The 14998-nt window shown below is 27.2% G+C and overlaps 2 protein-coding genes across 3 annotated transcripts; one reads left to right on the top strand and one right to left on the bottom strand.

Annotated features, from left to right (window-relative positions):
* Positions 1-705: 705 nt before the first annotated feature.
* On the top strand, positions 706-4350 carry LOC124919796. Of its 2 annotated transcripts, none has more exons than XM_047460133.1 (4): positions 706-2697; positions 3413-3614; positions 3707-3903; positions 3994-4350. In XM_047460133.1, the coding sequence occupies exons 1-4, from the start codon at positions 870-872 to the stop codon at positions 4056-4058; spliced, it is 2292 nt and encodes a 763-aa protein (XP_047316089.1). In that variant the 5' UTR covers positions 706-869; the 3' UTR covers positions 4059-4350. The 2 variants fall into 2 exon arrangements, with proteins under 2 accessions (XP_047316089.1, XP_047316088.1); XM_047460132.1 differs by having other exon boundaries at positions 708-2697; positions 3707-3909.
* Positions 4351-13805: 9455 nt separating this feature from the next.
* On the bottom strand, positions 13806-14615 carry LOC124943466 (mitogen-activated protein kinase kinase kinase 20-like). Its single transcript, XM_047483969.1, has one exon. The coding sequence runs from the start codon at positions 14613-14615 to the stop codon at positions 13806-13808; it is 810 nt and encodes a 269-aa protein (XP_047339925.1).
* Positions 14616-14998: the final 383 nt, after the last annotated feature.

Genomic DNA, 14998 nt, shown 5'->3' on the forward strand with positions numbered 1-14998 from the left:
TACACTGATTTTAATTAAATGGAATTTCCTTTTCAAATAAAAAATATAATTTTTTTTTGTTTCCTTTAAATCAGTGAATGCATAGAATGAATTATGGAGAGTTAACTGACTTTCAAAGTTTAAAGATTAAGATTTTTTTTAAATGTCAAAAGATTATTCTATTGTAGATTGAAGTATTTGTTATGCTTTTCTGCCCATTTATAAAAATTTTGGGTAAAAAAAATATAATGAAAATTAATAATCAAACGAAGATATATTTATCTCATTCTTCCATCTCCTTCTTCCCAAAACCCTATTATCAGAGATCAGAATATATTAGAGAGAGAAATCATTTTAATGGATGTAATCTCCCTCTAGAATTCAAATTATCACAGACCGGATACAATCTACCGGTCCAAAACCCGGCCGTGAATCGCCGCAGAAAACCCTCTGGTCTTTCCCAATAAAGGCAAGCGAAATTCCCGGTTTTCCACTCTTCCTCAAGCCCGGCCCAATTCGGCCCACAAATGAACCCGGATCATTGTAACCGGATTATCCGGTAAGCCCGAGCTAATCTTGGTTACCCTAACCGGTTCATCCGGTTATCATCGATTCTCATCCTTCATATATATTCCCCTTCCCGATTCTTTCCCTTGACTCGGCTGCTTCTCTCTCCTTAATCCGGTACGTTAAAAATTCTGTAATATCCTTTCTGTCTTCTTGTTCCTGTTCTTTGTTCTTTTCATGTATTGAAAAATGAATCCGTTCGTTTTATTTTAATAGGTTTTGATTCAAGCTTCGTGTTTTTTGCTCCTCAATTTCATGTTTAGAGGAAAGGAATTGTGGGTAGATTAGGTTTTAGATAAACATTTTTTGTGAGATAGAAGAAAATGGCTTCTGGGTTGGAACCTATACCCGTTACTTCTCAGAAACATGACCCGGCATGGAAACATTGTCAGATGTTCAAACATGGTGATAAAGTTCAGCTTAAATGTATGTATTGTGGGAAAATTTTTAAGGGTGGAGGGATTCATAGGATTAAGGAACATCTTGCCGGTCAGAAAGGAAATGCATCTACCTGCTTGAGAGTTCAGCCTGATGTTCGCCTCTTAATGCAGGAGAGTTTGAATGGGGTTGTAGCGAAAAAGAGGAAGAAGCAAAAACTTTCTGAGGAGATGACCAATTATATTCCTCCGCAGCCAATTGAGGCTGAGGCTTTAGTAGTTGATAATAATGATCATAATGATAATAACAATAATCAGTGTGCATTGAACTCTGAAGTGTCATTGGCTATGGTTCAGATAGAAGATGAATCGAATTCTTTGATTTTGGTGAGAGAGGATGATAATGGTGTTAAAGATGGAGGAAGAAGGAAAAAAGGGAGAGTAAGGAAAGCATCTCGTTCTTCGGCTGCTAACAATGTTGTTTTGAATGGGGTAAATATGGTTAAGAGGATAAATAGTGATGTTAGTACAGCTGTAGGTAGATTCTTTTACGAAGTGGGGATTCCTTTAGATGCTTTAAATTCAACTTCTTTTCAGCAAATGGTTGATTCAATTGCTGCACAGGGGGTGGGAATGACTGTTCCACCTTCTTATCACGATCTTCGTGGTATTGTATTGAAGAATTCACTTCAAGAAGTCAGGAACGATGTTGATCAGTGCATGGGTACATGGGGAAAGAACGGATGCACTCTTTTGGTGGACGAATGGGTCTCTCAGAAAGGAAAGATATTCGTCGATTTTCTAGTGTATTGTCCTCAAGGGACGACGTTTTTGAGGTCTGTTGATTTATCAGTATCAATTGATTCCCCAGACTTTCTTTATCTCTTGCTTAAAGAAGTAGTGGAAGAGATTGGCGAAAGGAATGTCTTGCAAGTGGTTACGTTTAACCAAGAAAGATACTCTGTAGCAGCAAAGAAGCTAACCGACGATTTACCAACAATTTTTTGGACTCCGTGTGCAGCTCATAGTGTTGATTTAATTCTTCAAGATTTCAGCAAGCTTGATTGGATAAACACGATAACTGAGCAATCCAAGTCTTTATCTAGATTTATCCACAATCACAGTGTTGTTTTGAATATGATGAGAAGGTACACTTACGGTGTTGATTTGATTGACATAGGATGTACCCGTTACTCAACAGACTTTATGACATTGAAAAGAATGTTGGCAATTAAACATAATTTGCAATCAATGGTTACATCTGAGGAATGGATGGAATCTCCGTTTTCAAAGACTCAAGGTGGCCTTGCCATGTTAGATTGTATTAGCAGTTCGTCGTTCTGGTCTTCATGCGCCTTAATAGTCCAGTTAACCGAGCCAGTTTTAAGGCTGATCAGAATTGTTAGTAGTGAAAAGAGGCCTGCTATGGGATATTCTTATGCAGCGATTTATCGGTTGAAAGAGTTGATTAAGAAGTTGCTTGTTGATAAAAAGGATTATATGGTGTATTGGAATATTATAGACGATAGATTAGGTCAACTTCAGTATCATCCTCTTCTTGCAGCTGGTTTTTACCTTAATCCTAAGTATTTCTACAGTGTAGAAGGTGACGTACACCATCAGATCAGATCGTCTGTGTATGATTGCATTGAGAAACTTGTTTCAGACCCTAAAATTCAGGACAAAATTGTGAAAGAGACAACGTCTTATCTGAATGCTGTTGGAGATTTTGGGCGGAAAATGGCTGTCAGAGCTAGAGATACTTTACTTCCAGGTGATACTCTAATCCTTGTTGGTAGTTTCTCTGTAATTTTCAAACATGTTTTTGAAGTCTTTTAAGATGTTCATCTAATATAAGCCTATATCATAAATATAGTATTGACTAATTTGATCTATCTGAAACCTTATAAAAGTATAAAAAAGGATTAGACCAAATTGAATGAAGGTGATTATTCGTTTCCAGATACAAAATCAATAATAAATTTCCGAATTTGATTTGTCTTGAAATGAATCCAGAAACAGGTGTTTTCAAATGAGGCAGCTAGAATTGTTCTTTTTTTTATCTGGATCTAAATCTAGATGTAGGAGGGTTAAATTTCAAATACACCTAAGAATCTCATCTGGATCCACACCCATATAAGAAAACCGGATTCAATAATGTTTCCTATAATAACAAAAATTCTATTTTTTCCTTTTACTCAATCAATTCAACTAAATTCAACCTAGAAAAGCCTCATAACTGACTTACATGAAAAGGAAACTGAAGGAAACTTTATTTATTTCACCATTAACCTACTATAATTCCATGGAATGCCATCAGCTAACCCATAAAATGGGATGCAGAGTTTAATCAGAAGATCAATCATAGGAATAATCTATCCAGATCTGTAAGCAGAAACAATATTGGCTGTTACTCGGCCACATTATACAAAAGTGTTTTATGTAGAGCAGTAAGCTGAATTTCTTATACTAATACTTGGCTGTGTTAGATGAGTGGTGGTCAACATATGGAGGGGGGTGTCCAAATCTGGCTCGTTTGGCAATCCGCATACTCAGTCAAACTTGCAGTTTGAACATGTGTAAGCCGAAAAGGACTTCCATTGAGCAAATGAGTGAAACAAAGAACTGCCTTGAGCATCAGAGGCTTGGCGATCTTGCTTTCATCCAATACAACTTGCAACTCAGGCAAATGTAAGTTGAAACAAAAACAAAACAAAACATAATACTGGTTGGTCTGTCTACAAATTGCAAAAAACTAATTAAGATGAAATTAAAATATGCAGGAGTAGTAGGAAGAACAGAGAACAACAGGAGGCAGTTGACCCCACTTCATATGAGAATATCGGTGTTTCAGAAGACTGGGTTATGGTGAAGGAAGAATGCTTGGATGATTATGCCAGCTCCGATTGGATGGCAGTTGACCCACCCATTGGAAACCCAACACTTTTAGGTCCAGCAACTGATGACGTGGAAGAACTGGGTACTGGTAATTCAAACTCTCTTGATTTATTTATTCTCATATATAATGATGTTCATATTCTTTTTATAATCTTCAATTTCAATATTACAGGATTCGAGGATTATGAGATTTTTGAAGGGGTTAAGGAATGTAGAGAGGATAATGATGAAAGATAGCAAAGATAAGGTATCCCCATCAGCTTGCTTGAGTAATTTTGGTTAGAAATTTTGTTTACTTCCTCAATCTCCTGTTAGTTTTCTTACTATTTTTGGGGCCAACTTTTTGGGTGGGGTGGTGAGTGTATTTAGTTGATGGGTGATATGGCATTATTGTAATTATGTAGAGGATTTTGTTTTTGCTTAGAATTAAGTAGAGTAATTTCATGTTGTATGGCATAGAAGGGTTGTAGCCTTATGTTATTGAATCCATTTATTCATTATAGGTGCACCATAAATTGATTTTTCTCAACTCCATAATGTGATCATGATCATGGTTTTCAATTGGAAATGTCATTTATGTTAAATTTTTTGGTCATATTTTAAAACTAAGTATATAATCTTAATCTAGCATATCTTTCCGATACAAAGGATGGTTAAACTCTATACAAGGGAATCTCGACTCAAAGCATTCCCTAATATGCTTGATCTAAGCCAATAATTAAAAATATTGAATTTGTGTATTGAATTAATGTCAAATTTGTGTACTACTAACTAGACTTTTATAGATTAAATTTGAGTTTCTCACTTTTTTTTTTGATAAAAAATAAACAAAACAGTTAGATGGTGTTATCCTTTTTTAACAGGAGCTAAATACATAAACTTAAAATAATATATAACAAAATAAAAGGTTGTAACCTTCCTTTTATTTAATACCATTGGTGTAGATTAACAAAATTGTCTCTCTCAATACTTTCATAACATTCTTTTTTTAAGTCGACACAACTTTAATTTTATTAAATGTTTGTCTTATTTACATTAATGTTCTTCTGCAAAAATATTATCATTAAAATTAATAATTCAAATTCAAAAGATCAAGAATTTTGAAAAATAGTTTAGAATTGAGTTTGCAGGTTTTTTTAGAATTAAACTATTTTGTGATATATTGGATAAATGTTTTGAACAAATATGTTAGAATGATGATGAGAATATGGATTTGAGATTTGAATCGCTAAGTCTGGATTTTTTGGCAAGTCATCGACAACTAGGAACAATGGAGGAGTAGGTTGAGGTGAGACTCAGTCGCTTGGTCAACTCGATCGGGCTCACTGAATTAAACGGAGGCTCGTTGACTCGTCCAAAACTTGGCGCGCAATGGGCGAAAAAGACGGGACACGCAATGGATCGTGATGCGTGGTGCGACCGATATAAAGATGCACCATGCAATCCAAATGAGGACGTGATCGGATGATTGAGTCCAGTCAGATCTTCTATTGCAGAAGATCCTTGTGTCCCTATTGCTAACCAATCAAAATGCTTCTAATTTTTTTATTATTTAAAATGAGTCGAGTTAAAAAAATCCAAAATAATGTTTGATCATTCCGTTTTAGTCCCAAATATTTTCCCGCTGTCAATTTATCTCCATAATTGTTTCACATCAGATCTGATCTCTTCCAATTTTATTATTTTATCACGATTATGATTTCACTATATAGATGATTTACAATTTTTTTGTCGGAGACCTATTTCACGAATCTATGTCGGAAACAAGCTCCGTAGCTCGCAAAAATAGTACGTTTTAACATATTTTGTACGAAATAAAATATTTTGTTTTGTTTGGAGAACTAACAAGGTCATGTTTTGTTAATATTCAGGAAACAAACAATAACAATGATAATAATGGGAAGTAACATATCTATATATATATCTAATAACGCTTAATTTGAAATGTTGAGGGTGTACATCACGCTCTCTTCAAAATGATTCTCATATCACCTCATATCACAAGGTATTTTTTTATATTTTTCTCTCTTCATTTATGAATTGTTTTTCATGAATTCTATGAATCATTAATTATTTTAGATCGGTTACTCCTTTATATATATACTTATATATATATATATTTTTTTTATTTTTTTATTTTAGAGAGATTTGAACTTTTATCTTTATTATAAAATATGAATGTTGAATTATTATATAAATTTAAATTATAGAGACTTCGTCCCGTAATAAAGTTTATCTTTGGTAGGATGTAAACAAATGTTCTCGTCTCGTTATGCGTTGGCATTTGGAAATATATAGATAGTTTTCATTTGAGGCATTGTTACAAATTGTTCATTTGGATAATTTCATATAATTTTTGTTAAAAAAACTTTCGGAGTCACATATTATGTCCAAAATAACGCTTAATTTGAAATGTTGAGGGTGTACATCACGCTCTCTCCAAAATGATTCTCATATCACCTCATATCACAAGGTATTTTTTTATATTTCTCTCTCTTCATTTATGAATTGTTTTCATGAATTCTATGAATCATTAATTATTTTAGGTCGGTTACTCCTTTATATATATACTTATATATATATATTAATATTTTTTTATTAATTATTTTAAAAGTAAATTTAAAAATTCTCCTTTAAAATATTATATATATTAATTGATTTTTTATAAAAAAACTGCAAGAAGATTAAGAGTTTTAATTAATATATTATATTAATAATAAAAAAATATTTATATTAATTCAATTTAACATTAAATATTAAATATAAAAATATACAAGATTAAAAAAACTTTCAGTTATCATATTATAATTATCTATTAATTTATTGAAATGTTGAGGGTGTACATCACGCTCTCTCCAAAATGATTCTCATATCACAAGATATTTTTTTCATATTTCTCTATCTTCATTTATGAATTGTTTTTCATGAATTCTATTAATCATTGATTATTTTAGATCCGTTACTCCTTTATATATATACTTTTATATATATATATATATATATATATATATATATATATATATATTTTATTAATTATTTTTAAAATAAATTTAATAATTCTTCTCTAAAATATTATATATATATTAAGAATAAGAGTTTTAGTTAATATATTATATTAATTATAAAAAAAATATTTATATTAATTTAATTTAACATTAAATATTAAATATAAAAATATACAAGAATAAAAAAAACTTTCAGTTATCATATTATAATTATCTATTAATTTAATTTAACATTAAATAATGATTATATCAACGTATATAACTACAATTAAACTTAAATCAACTTTTCATCTTCCTCTCCACCCAAATATTTTCTCCTGTAAGTAATCTTAGATCAACAAGGTTCAATTGAATAGAGAATAGTCATATCGACTCGTAATATTCTCAATTTCTCTATCAATATCATGCTTTCAATAATTGAATTTGCATTATGTTATGTTTCAACAATTCGTTGTTCACTGTTTTGCATTTTTTTTCCAAAATTTGATCATTTCAGGCAGCTACAACCACATCATCGGTCTCCAAGCGTGTTATCTTTGTATTGACTCGTAATCTTATCAATTTCTCTATTAATATAATGTTTTCAATAATTGAATTTGTATTAGGTTATGTTTTATCGATCTTCTTTTGAATCCGATATACTCAAAGTATGAGTAATGAATAAAATTTATGACTAATTAATAAAATAAAATAAAATAAAAAATTAAATGCATATGATCTATATTCTTAGCCTAATATTTTTTACTATTTTTCAATTCTTTTTGAAATATTATTATTATTTATTATAACATTTAATTAATTTATTTATTATTCACATTATTTTATAATATTTGTTTAATTAATTAATTTATTATTCACATTATTGTATAATATTTGTCTTGATTATCCTAGTTAATATATTCCTATTATATTAATAATAATGTGATTTAGTCTGAATTTAATCATAGCAGGTTGTTAATTCTATCATCATTTATTATTTGGTCATGCGGTGTTATCCTATTTGTTCTTATAACTAGATACCTACTGTTTTAAGATGCGGTGTTATCCTATTTGTTCTTATAACTAGATACCTACTGTTTTAAGATGATAACGTGATGACTATATATAGGAAAATCTGTAAAAGGGATTTCAAATGCCCGCAAGAAAAATGAGAAGCTAAAGAAGACAAGAATTTGAAATCAAGAGATAGCCAAAAAAAAAATTTGCCTCCGTGAATTTAGAAAAAAAAAATTAAAAATTATTATTTTTTATTTAATTAATTATTTATATTATTTCATAACACAGTCTAATAATAAGATATTTTATAATAAATTATAAGTAAAATTATATTTTAATAAATAATATTAATATTTTAATTATATGTATATAAATGTTGGAAATGTACATCAAGCTCTCTCCAAAATAATCTTAATCATCATATATATTTTCTCTTTCTTTTATATTTATATATATATATATATATATCATTAATTATTCTATGTCGGTTACTTTATTTATATATATATATATATATATATATATATATATATTATATATATATATATATTAATATATTTTTATTAATTATTTTAATAGTAAACCTAATAATTCTCATCTAAAATATTATATATATTAATTATAAAAAACTGCAAGAATAATAAGAGTTTTAGTTATCATATATATTAATATGGCTTTGTATAGGAAAATCTGTAAAGAGGATTTCAAATGCCCGTAAGAAAAATGGAAGACAAGGATTTAAAATCAAGAGAAAGCGAAGATTCTTTGTCTATGTGAATTTAGAAAAAAAATTTAAAAATTATTATTTTTTATTAAATTATTTAATTTTATTATTTGATAACACAGTCTAATAAGATATTTTGTAATAAAATTATAAATAAAATTATATTTTAATAAATCTCTCCAAAATGATCTTCATATATATATATATAATTACTTTTATATATATATATATATATATATATATATATATATATATATACTTTTATATATATATATATAAATATTTTTTATTAATTATTTTAAAATTAAACCTAATAATTCTTATCTAAAATATTATATATATTAATTATAAAAAATTGAAAGAATAATAAGAGTTTCAGTTATCATATATATTAATTATAAAAAAAAATTATTATTCAGTGAAATTTTGATCATTTTATCATAAAATTTGTTTATAAAAAGATTTTTTTTTTTCTTATTGCATTATTTCTAATTTTGTTTGGTTTGTTTTAGGTACTTTAAGTTAGGCCATTATACTTTTGGATGCAAGCTATTGTACTTCTAAATGTTTGTTCACTTAAAATACTTTAATTTTAAGATAATTGTGTTTAGCTCTAGATTTATATATTCATATGTATAAACTAACTTGGAATAATTAAAATCAAGTATTTTGTTTAATACTCCTATTTTTATTGAAATAATAATGTGTTATAAATTTAATTTTATTGTGCAACTTTTATTTTTATGGTAATACTTTTGTTTTTTATACTCCTATTTTTAAAGAAAAAATGTTAGTAAAAATAAACTCAATAAATATAACATACCATCCATATATATTAATATTTTTTTATTAAATATTTCATTTAAATAATTTGATTATTTATAAATAAATTCAACTAAAATAAACCCTTCTCATCTAAAAAGTCATCTATAATTATTGAGATTTGTATTAAATATTAATATTAATTATGAAAATTATTTAAGAAATTTAAATTATAAAAAAATATACTTTACTAATAATAAATATTATTATAACCTCACATCCATAAAATAAATTATTTAGTATGAAAATAAAATTAACGGATAATAAATATTATTATAACATTCCATTCATATATATTAATAATTTATCCAAATAATTAACATCAAAAAAACAAACCCCTTCAGTTTATTTCAGCCATAATTCATAACTAATTAATGTAAATATTGTGGAAATTGAATTATAAGAATTTCAACACACACAAAATGAGTTTCATTTTACAAAATTTTAGACAAATTATTTAGGTGGTACAAATAAATTCATAAACAATGGATACTTTATTTTTTTTATTATTATTAACTTTATTATTATTATTTTTTGTCATATTTTAACTTTAATGTTATATTACTGGATGTTCAATATCTACTTTATTTTGGTATTTATATATGTATTTGTCTTTCCATTTGGTAATAAATTTGTTTATTTTTCTTGTCACTATTCTATATTTTGGTGATTTGAAATTGAAATAATAAGATGTTTATTGAGAAGGTTACTAAACTCTTAACCTTTTGATATTATACTTTTCATTCTTTACTACTTTTTCATCTATTTCATTTAAAATGAAATTATCTACAAGAACATAAAAAGAGAAATTTCGAACATTAATTTTATTGTTTGAATGTGTAAAACCACTAAATCCTTATCAGATGGATGATGAATTCAATCGTATTTATTGATCTTTGTAATTTAATTTGGATAAATTTTGATTGAATCGACACTATGAATAAGAGTTTTGTTTGATATTTATAGTCTCAAATTGGTAGGACTTTTAATTGATATTTATAGTCATAAATTTTGAGAAATTAAAACTTTTTATTTCTCGTGTTGTGTCTAATTACGATCCTTACAACCTTAAAAAATGTAGTAATAATTGTCCAATTATCGATATTCATTCCACTTATTATTTCATCTTATATTTTTTTATGTTACAACTTAGACTAACTATTATAATATCTATTGATATTAGAATCTCAAAAAATAACACAAAGGAATCCATTTGAATGCTAGATTTAATTAGTGTGGACAACTACAAGCATTTAGTGGTCGTTCGACGAACACGATGATTTATTAAGACGGAAAAAAACAAAAATTGTAATTTTTTTTTTAATTTTCATTTTTTTACATATTTTTTTAATTAATATATGTGTTAACTTAGCTCCGTGCAATCGCACGGACTTTTTTCTAGTTTAATTAATAATGTAAATTGACTATGTTCTAGTATTTCATGTGAAATGCACTTTAATGAGAGTACGCTTCGCCGCCTAAAACATCAATGTAAATCGCATTTCATACAAGAACTGTTATACACTTTTTTTTATATATATTTAACAATTATTTATTTTTCAAAAATAATATAATTATTATTTTTAAATAATAATATTAATTATTTTTTATTTAACAATAATAACATAATCTTCATTTTTAATTTTCATTAATTTGTAGTAAATTTTCACATGATTTGTAGTAAAATTGTAACATATCGTATTAATTTTCATTTAATTTGTAGTAAATGTATTTGACACATTAATCAAAATATAGTCATTCATTTAAGCGGAGTCTTCAATGAGTTTAGAGATCAGTTTTTTAAGGATTTTTGCTTCGTGTATATAAGATTTTAATGAAAAGGAAGATTTTATTGAAGTTGGAATCTAATGTCGACAAAGTATGCATTTTTTAAGACAATGATGGTTGATGCGTATGTGTTGCATAAAGGAAAGTGAGCTTTAGAATATGGACAAAATATGTGTTGTGTATATGACTACAACCAAAATTAGTGAGAGCATGAATAGTGTTATGAAAATGTATGTCTCCTATAAACACAAGTTCTTAGAATTTTTCAATCACTTCCAAATATTCTTTGATGATTGTATATATGAGGAGTTAAAAATTGATTTTAAATCAACTATTAGTGTGCCATATTTGTCCTACCCGATTGAGGTCATTAAACATTAATTATTCAATTTTATTATTTCATTTCAGACTAATTTAATTCAACTTATTTATATTAGTCATGATTGTATGTAATACTTTAATTTATACATAAAATTATTAATTTTATTTATATTAGCTGAAAGTAGTATAATAGCTAATGTTTATGGGCGGGCCTAATCTAATATAACAAAAACATGTGTATCGCGTTTCACCTCATAGTGTAAAGCATCGTCATTAAAGTGCGCTTCACCTAAGAGCGTAAAGTAGTGACATGTGAAACGTGCTTCACATTAGAGAGGGCGCTTCACAGTAGCAACATGTCAAACACGCTTCATTTGAGAGTTCTCTTCACCGCATCGATATGTGAATTGCGTTTCACATGAGAGTAATAGTGGCGAAATCTATCAACAATATTACTTCAAAAATAATCACCAAAGTAATAGTGACGAAGTCATACAACAAATTTCTATAAGTGAAAAATCATATTTATAGACTTATTTATCCATACAATTTAATGCATAAATTTAGTTACAATACATTGAATATATGGAAGTGTTTTGAGTTAAAACAGGAGAGCATTAAAGTGGTTTATCATTTTAATTCTCTTTAATTAAAAAAATACATTAAATATCTTAATGAAGAATAATCTCCTAGAGTTGAATGTATAATTCTAAAGGTGTTTATTAATTTGTACACATTATTAAATAAATTAATTTACACGTTAATAATTTTTTTGATTTATGAATAACTAGAATGACACCCGCCCCTCATTTCTATTCAAAGCTGTTTCAACCTGATAACATTTTGATCTCTTAGGTAGACTCCTATGGTGTGTAGTTAATTTACACCTTAATGTATTTAAATTTAATTTGTTAAATGAAATTAATATATATATATATATATATATATATATTTATTTATTTATTTATGGGAAAAAATATGGATATAGTAAATGTTAATGACAATATAGGTGAGTATTGAGGAGGATATGTTATATGTAAATTTAAAAAATAACATGGTAATTACTAATTAATAGGAATAAAATAAAATTTTGAATTAATAACATTAAAATATAAAATATATTTTAAATTAATAAAAATATATATAATGAACTCATTCATAGGAAATAAAAAACCTAATTAATAGGAATAAATTTAAATTCAATAACCTTAACTAACTATTAGGAGAAAATAAAGCAGACATCCAAACTTTGCTTCCATGAAATTTTAATATAATCTGGGGAGACACTGCTACCAAACAAAATCATAACAACAGATTGAAGAAAAAGTTTGGAACTATCCGAGAATAGAGGCTACAAAACTCAGCTGTGACCAGCTATTTGTTGAATGCCATCTGATATAAGGCTTAAAATTTTAGGAGTTCACTTATTTTAAGTAAACTATTACGATTTTAAATTTATGATAATTAAATTTTACGATTTTACGAGTTTATAAATAATTTCGATAATACATTTTACTTTTACGTTTAAAAAAATAAATTTATATTTAAAAATTAAAAAATAAAGTTATTTTTTATTCAAATAAATAAATTAATATAATTAATCTTTTAGTAGTATTATTTACTTATTAATATTTTTTAATTAATTTTATATTTAAATATATAAATTTTTAAAATTAATCAAGTATAAAATACTTAATTATATACAAATAATAATATATATATATATATATATATATATATATATATATATATATATTATTTTTTAAAATTAAACTCTTTCTATTTCAAGTAAATTCTAGATTTTACGAATTTACAACTCATGTAAACTCTCGATTTTAACAACTTTGATCTGAACATGTTATTATATAATTTGATAATAATTTACTTGATCTAATAAGTGAATGTTCACAAATATAAGTAATGAGTTATTGATAATGTTTTGGTTGAATCAACTAAAATGTAAATTCGCTGAATGTTCGGTCGACTTCTAGACATACATTTAGATAGGAATCGTGTATTGAGACCTAATCTGAATTCTGTTTGGAATATTGCAAGGAGATAAGTGGAAGTTCTATGCATTGAGATAAGTGGAAGTTCTATGCATGACATTTAAACTCAGTCCTATACTGTGGCTTGAAAGTATTTAATTATGAAGTTAATTTTAATGATATAATGTTTCTGTCACTTTTTGGTCAACAACATGCATATAATAAACTAATTAAAAACAATAAAAGTTAAATTGTAAAAGAATTATATTATATATTACACCATTATTATAGTTTTACACCCACAAGAGTAATTTTTCAATAAATTAGTTCAAAATTCAAATTATGAGTTGAGTTCTTTATCCTTTCTCATTACGAACGGATGAATGAGAAGTGATTCAACGTTCCATCTACTCCAAAAATCCCTCACAAGACACCTTTGTAAGAAATCTGTGGCCTCAAAAGACAATCCATCAGGAATTATTGGTACGACATCGTGTATTGCCACAAAATTCTTTATATCTTTATTAATCGGGAATCCTTCCCATACTTTCTTCTGTCCGGTCAGCATCTTTAATACAGTACAACCCAATGCCCAAATATCACACGGCCAGTTATATACTCCGTGTGTTATCACTTCCGGCGCCATATATTCTGGCGTACCTCGCCTTCCGTCAGTTCCGTTAACAACTCCTGCTCTCATGGCCAATCCAAAATCTGCAATCTTGGGAACTCCATCGCCCGTCAATAATATATTCTCCGGCTTAATATCGCAATGAACCAAACCCAATTGATGAATGTCTTTCAAACCCAACAAAATTCCTTTAACATATTTGCTCACCTCCATCTCCGATAATCCTCCACAGGTTTTCTTTAAGTCGCCGCCGGAGGCGTACTCCAAAAATATATTGAAATCCGAACAACCATAATAACCAATGATGTTTGGATGATCATCTTTAAATATCGACAAAAACTGCTTCTCACGGTCAAGAGAATCCTTACTGATGAATGATTTAACGGCCATAAGTGGCGGAAGAATAAGAGATATAGGATCATCAGGCAAAGGACGAGCTTCATAGACAACCCCATAACTACCGACACCAAGAACTCTCCCCCTTTCCCACCATTGATCGCTATCATTCAACTTTGCCATTGTCAATTGATATTTTGTATAAATTTGTGTTGAGAGAAAATAACATAGAATGAAATTACATATCATTATGATTTTGGTCTTATTAATATCATAAGAATTTTAAACAATATTTCTAAATTTTAGGAAGATATTTCTAAATTTTAGGAAGATGGGCAACCGAGTCTCTTTTTCCTGAAAAAAAAAAATCCTTTATTTTTTAAATTGTTTTTTTTGAATACTTATATTATTATTATTATTATTGTTTATACATTAGTTTAACCAATAATATAAGTCTATTAGATCTTATATTTAAGAATTATATTTTTATTATTTGATATATTTTTTCTTAAATATTTAAATTTGTATATAATAAATCATATAATCTTATTTGAGATTCAAATATG

The sequence above is a fragment of the Impatiens glandulifera genome, chromosome 1 (genome assembly GCF_907164915.1).
Source record: "Impatiens glandulifera chromosome 1, dImpGla2.1, whole genome shotgun sequence".
In the NCBI taxonomy this organism is placed as follows: domain Eukaryota; kingdom Viridiplantae; phylum Streptophyta; class Magnoliopsida; order Ericales; family Balsaminaceae; genus Impatiens; species Impatiens glandulifera.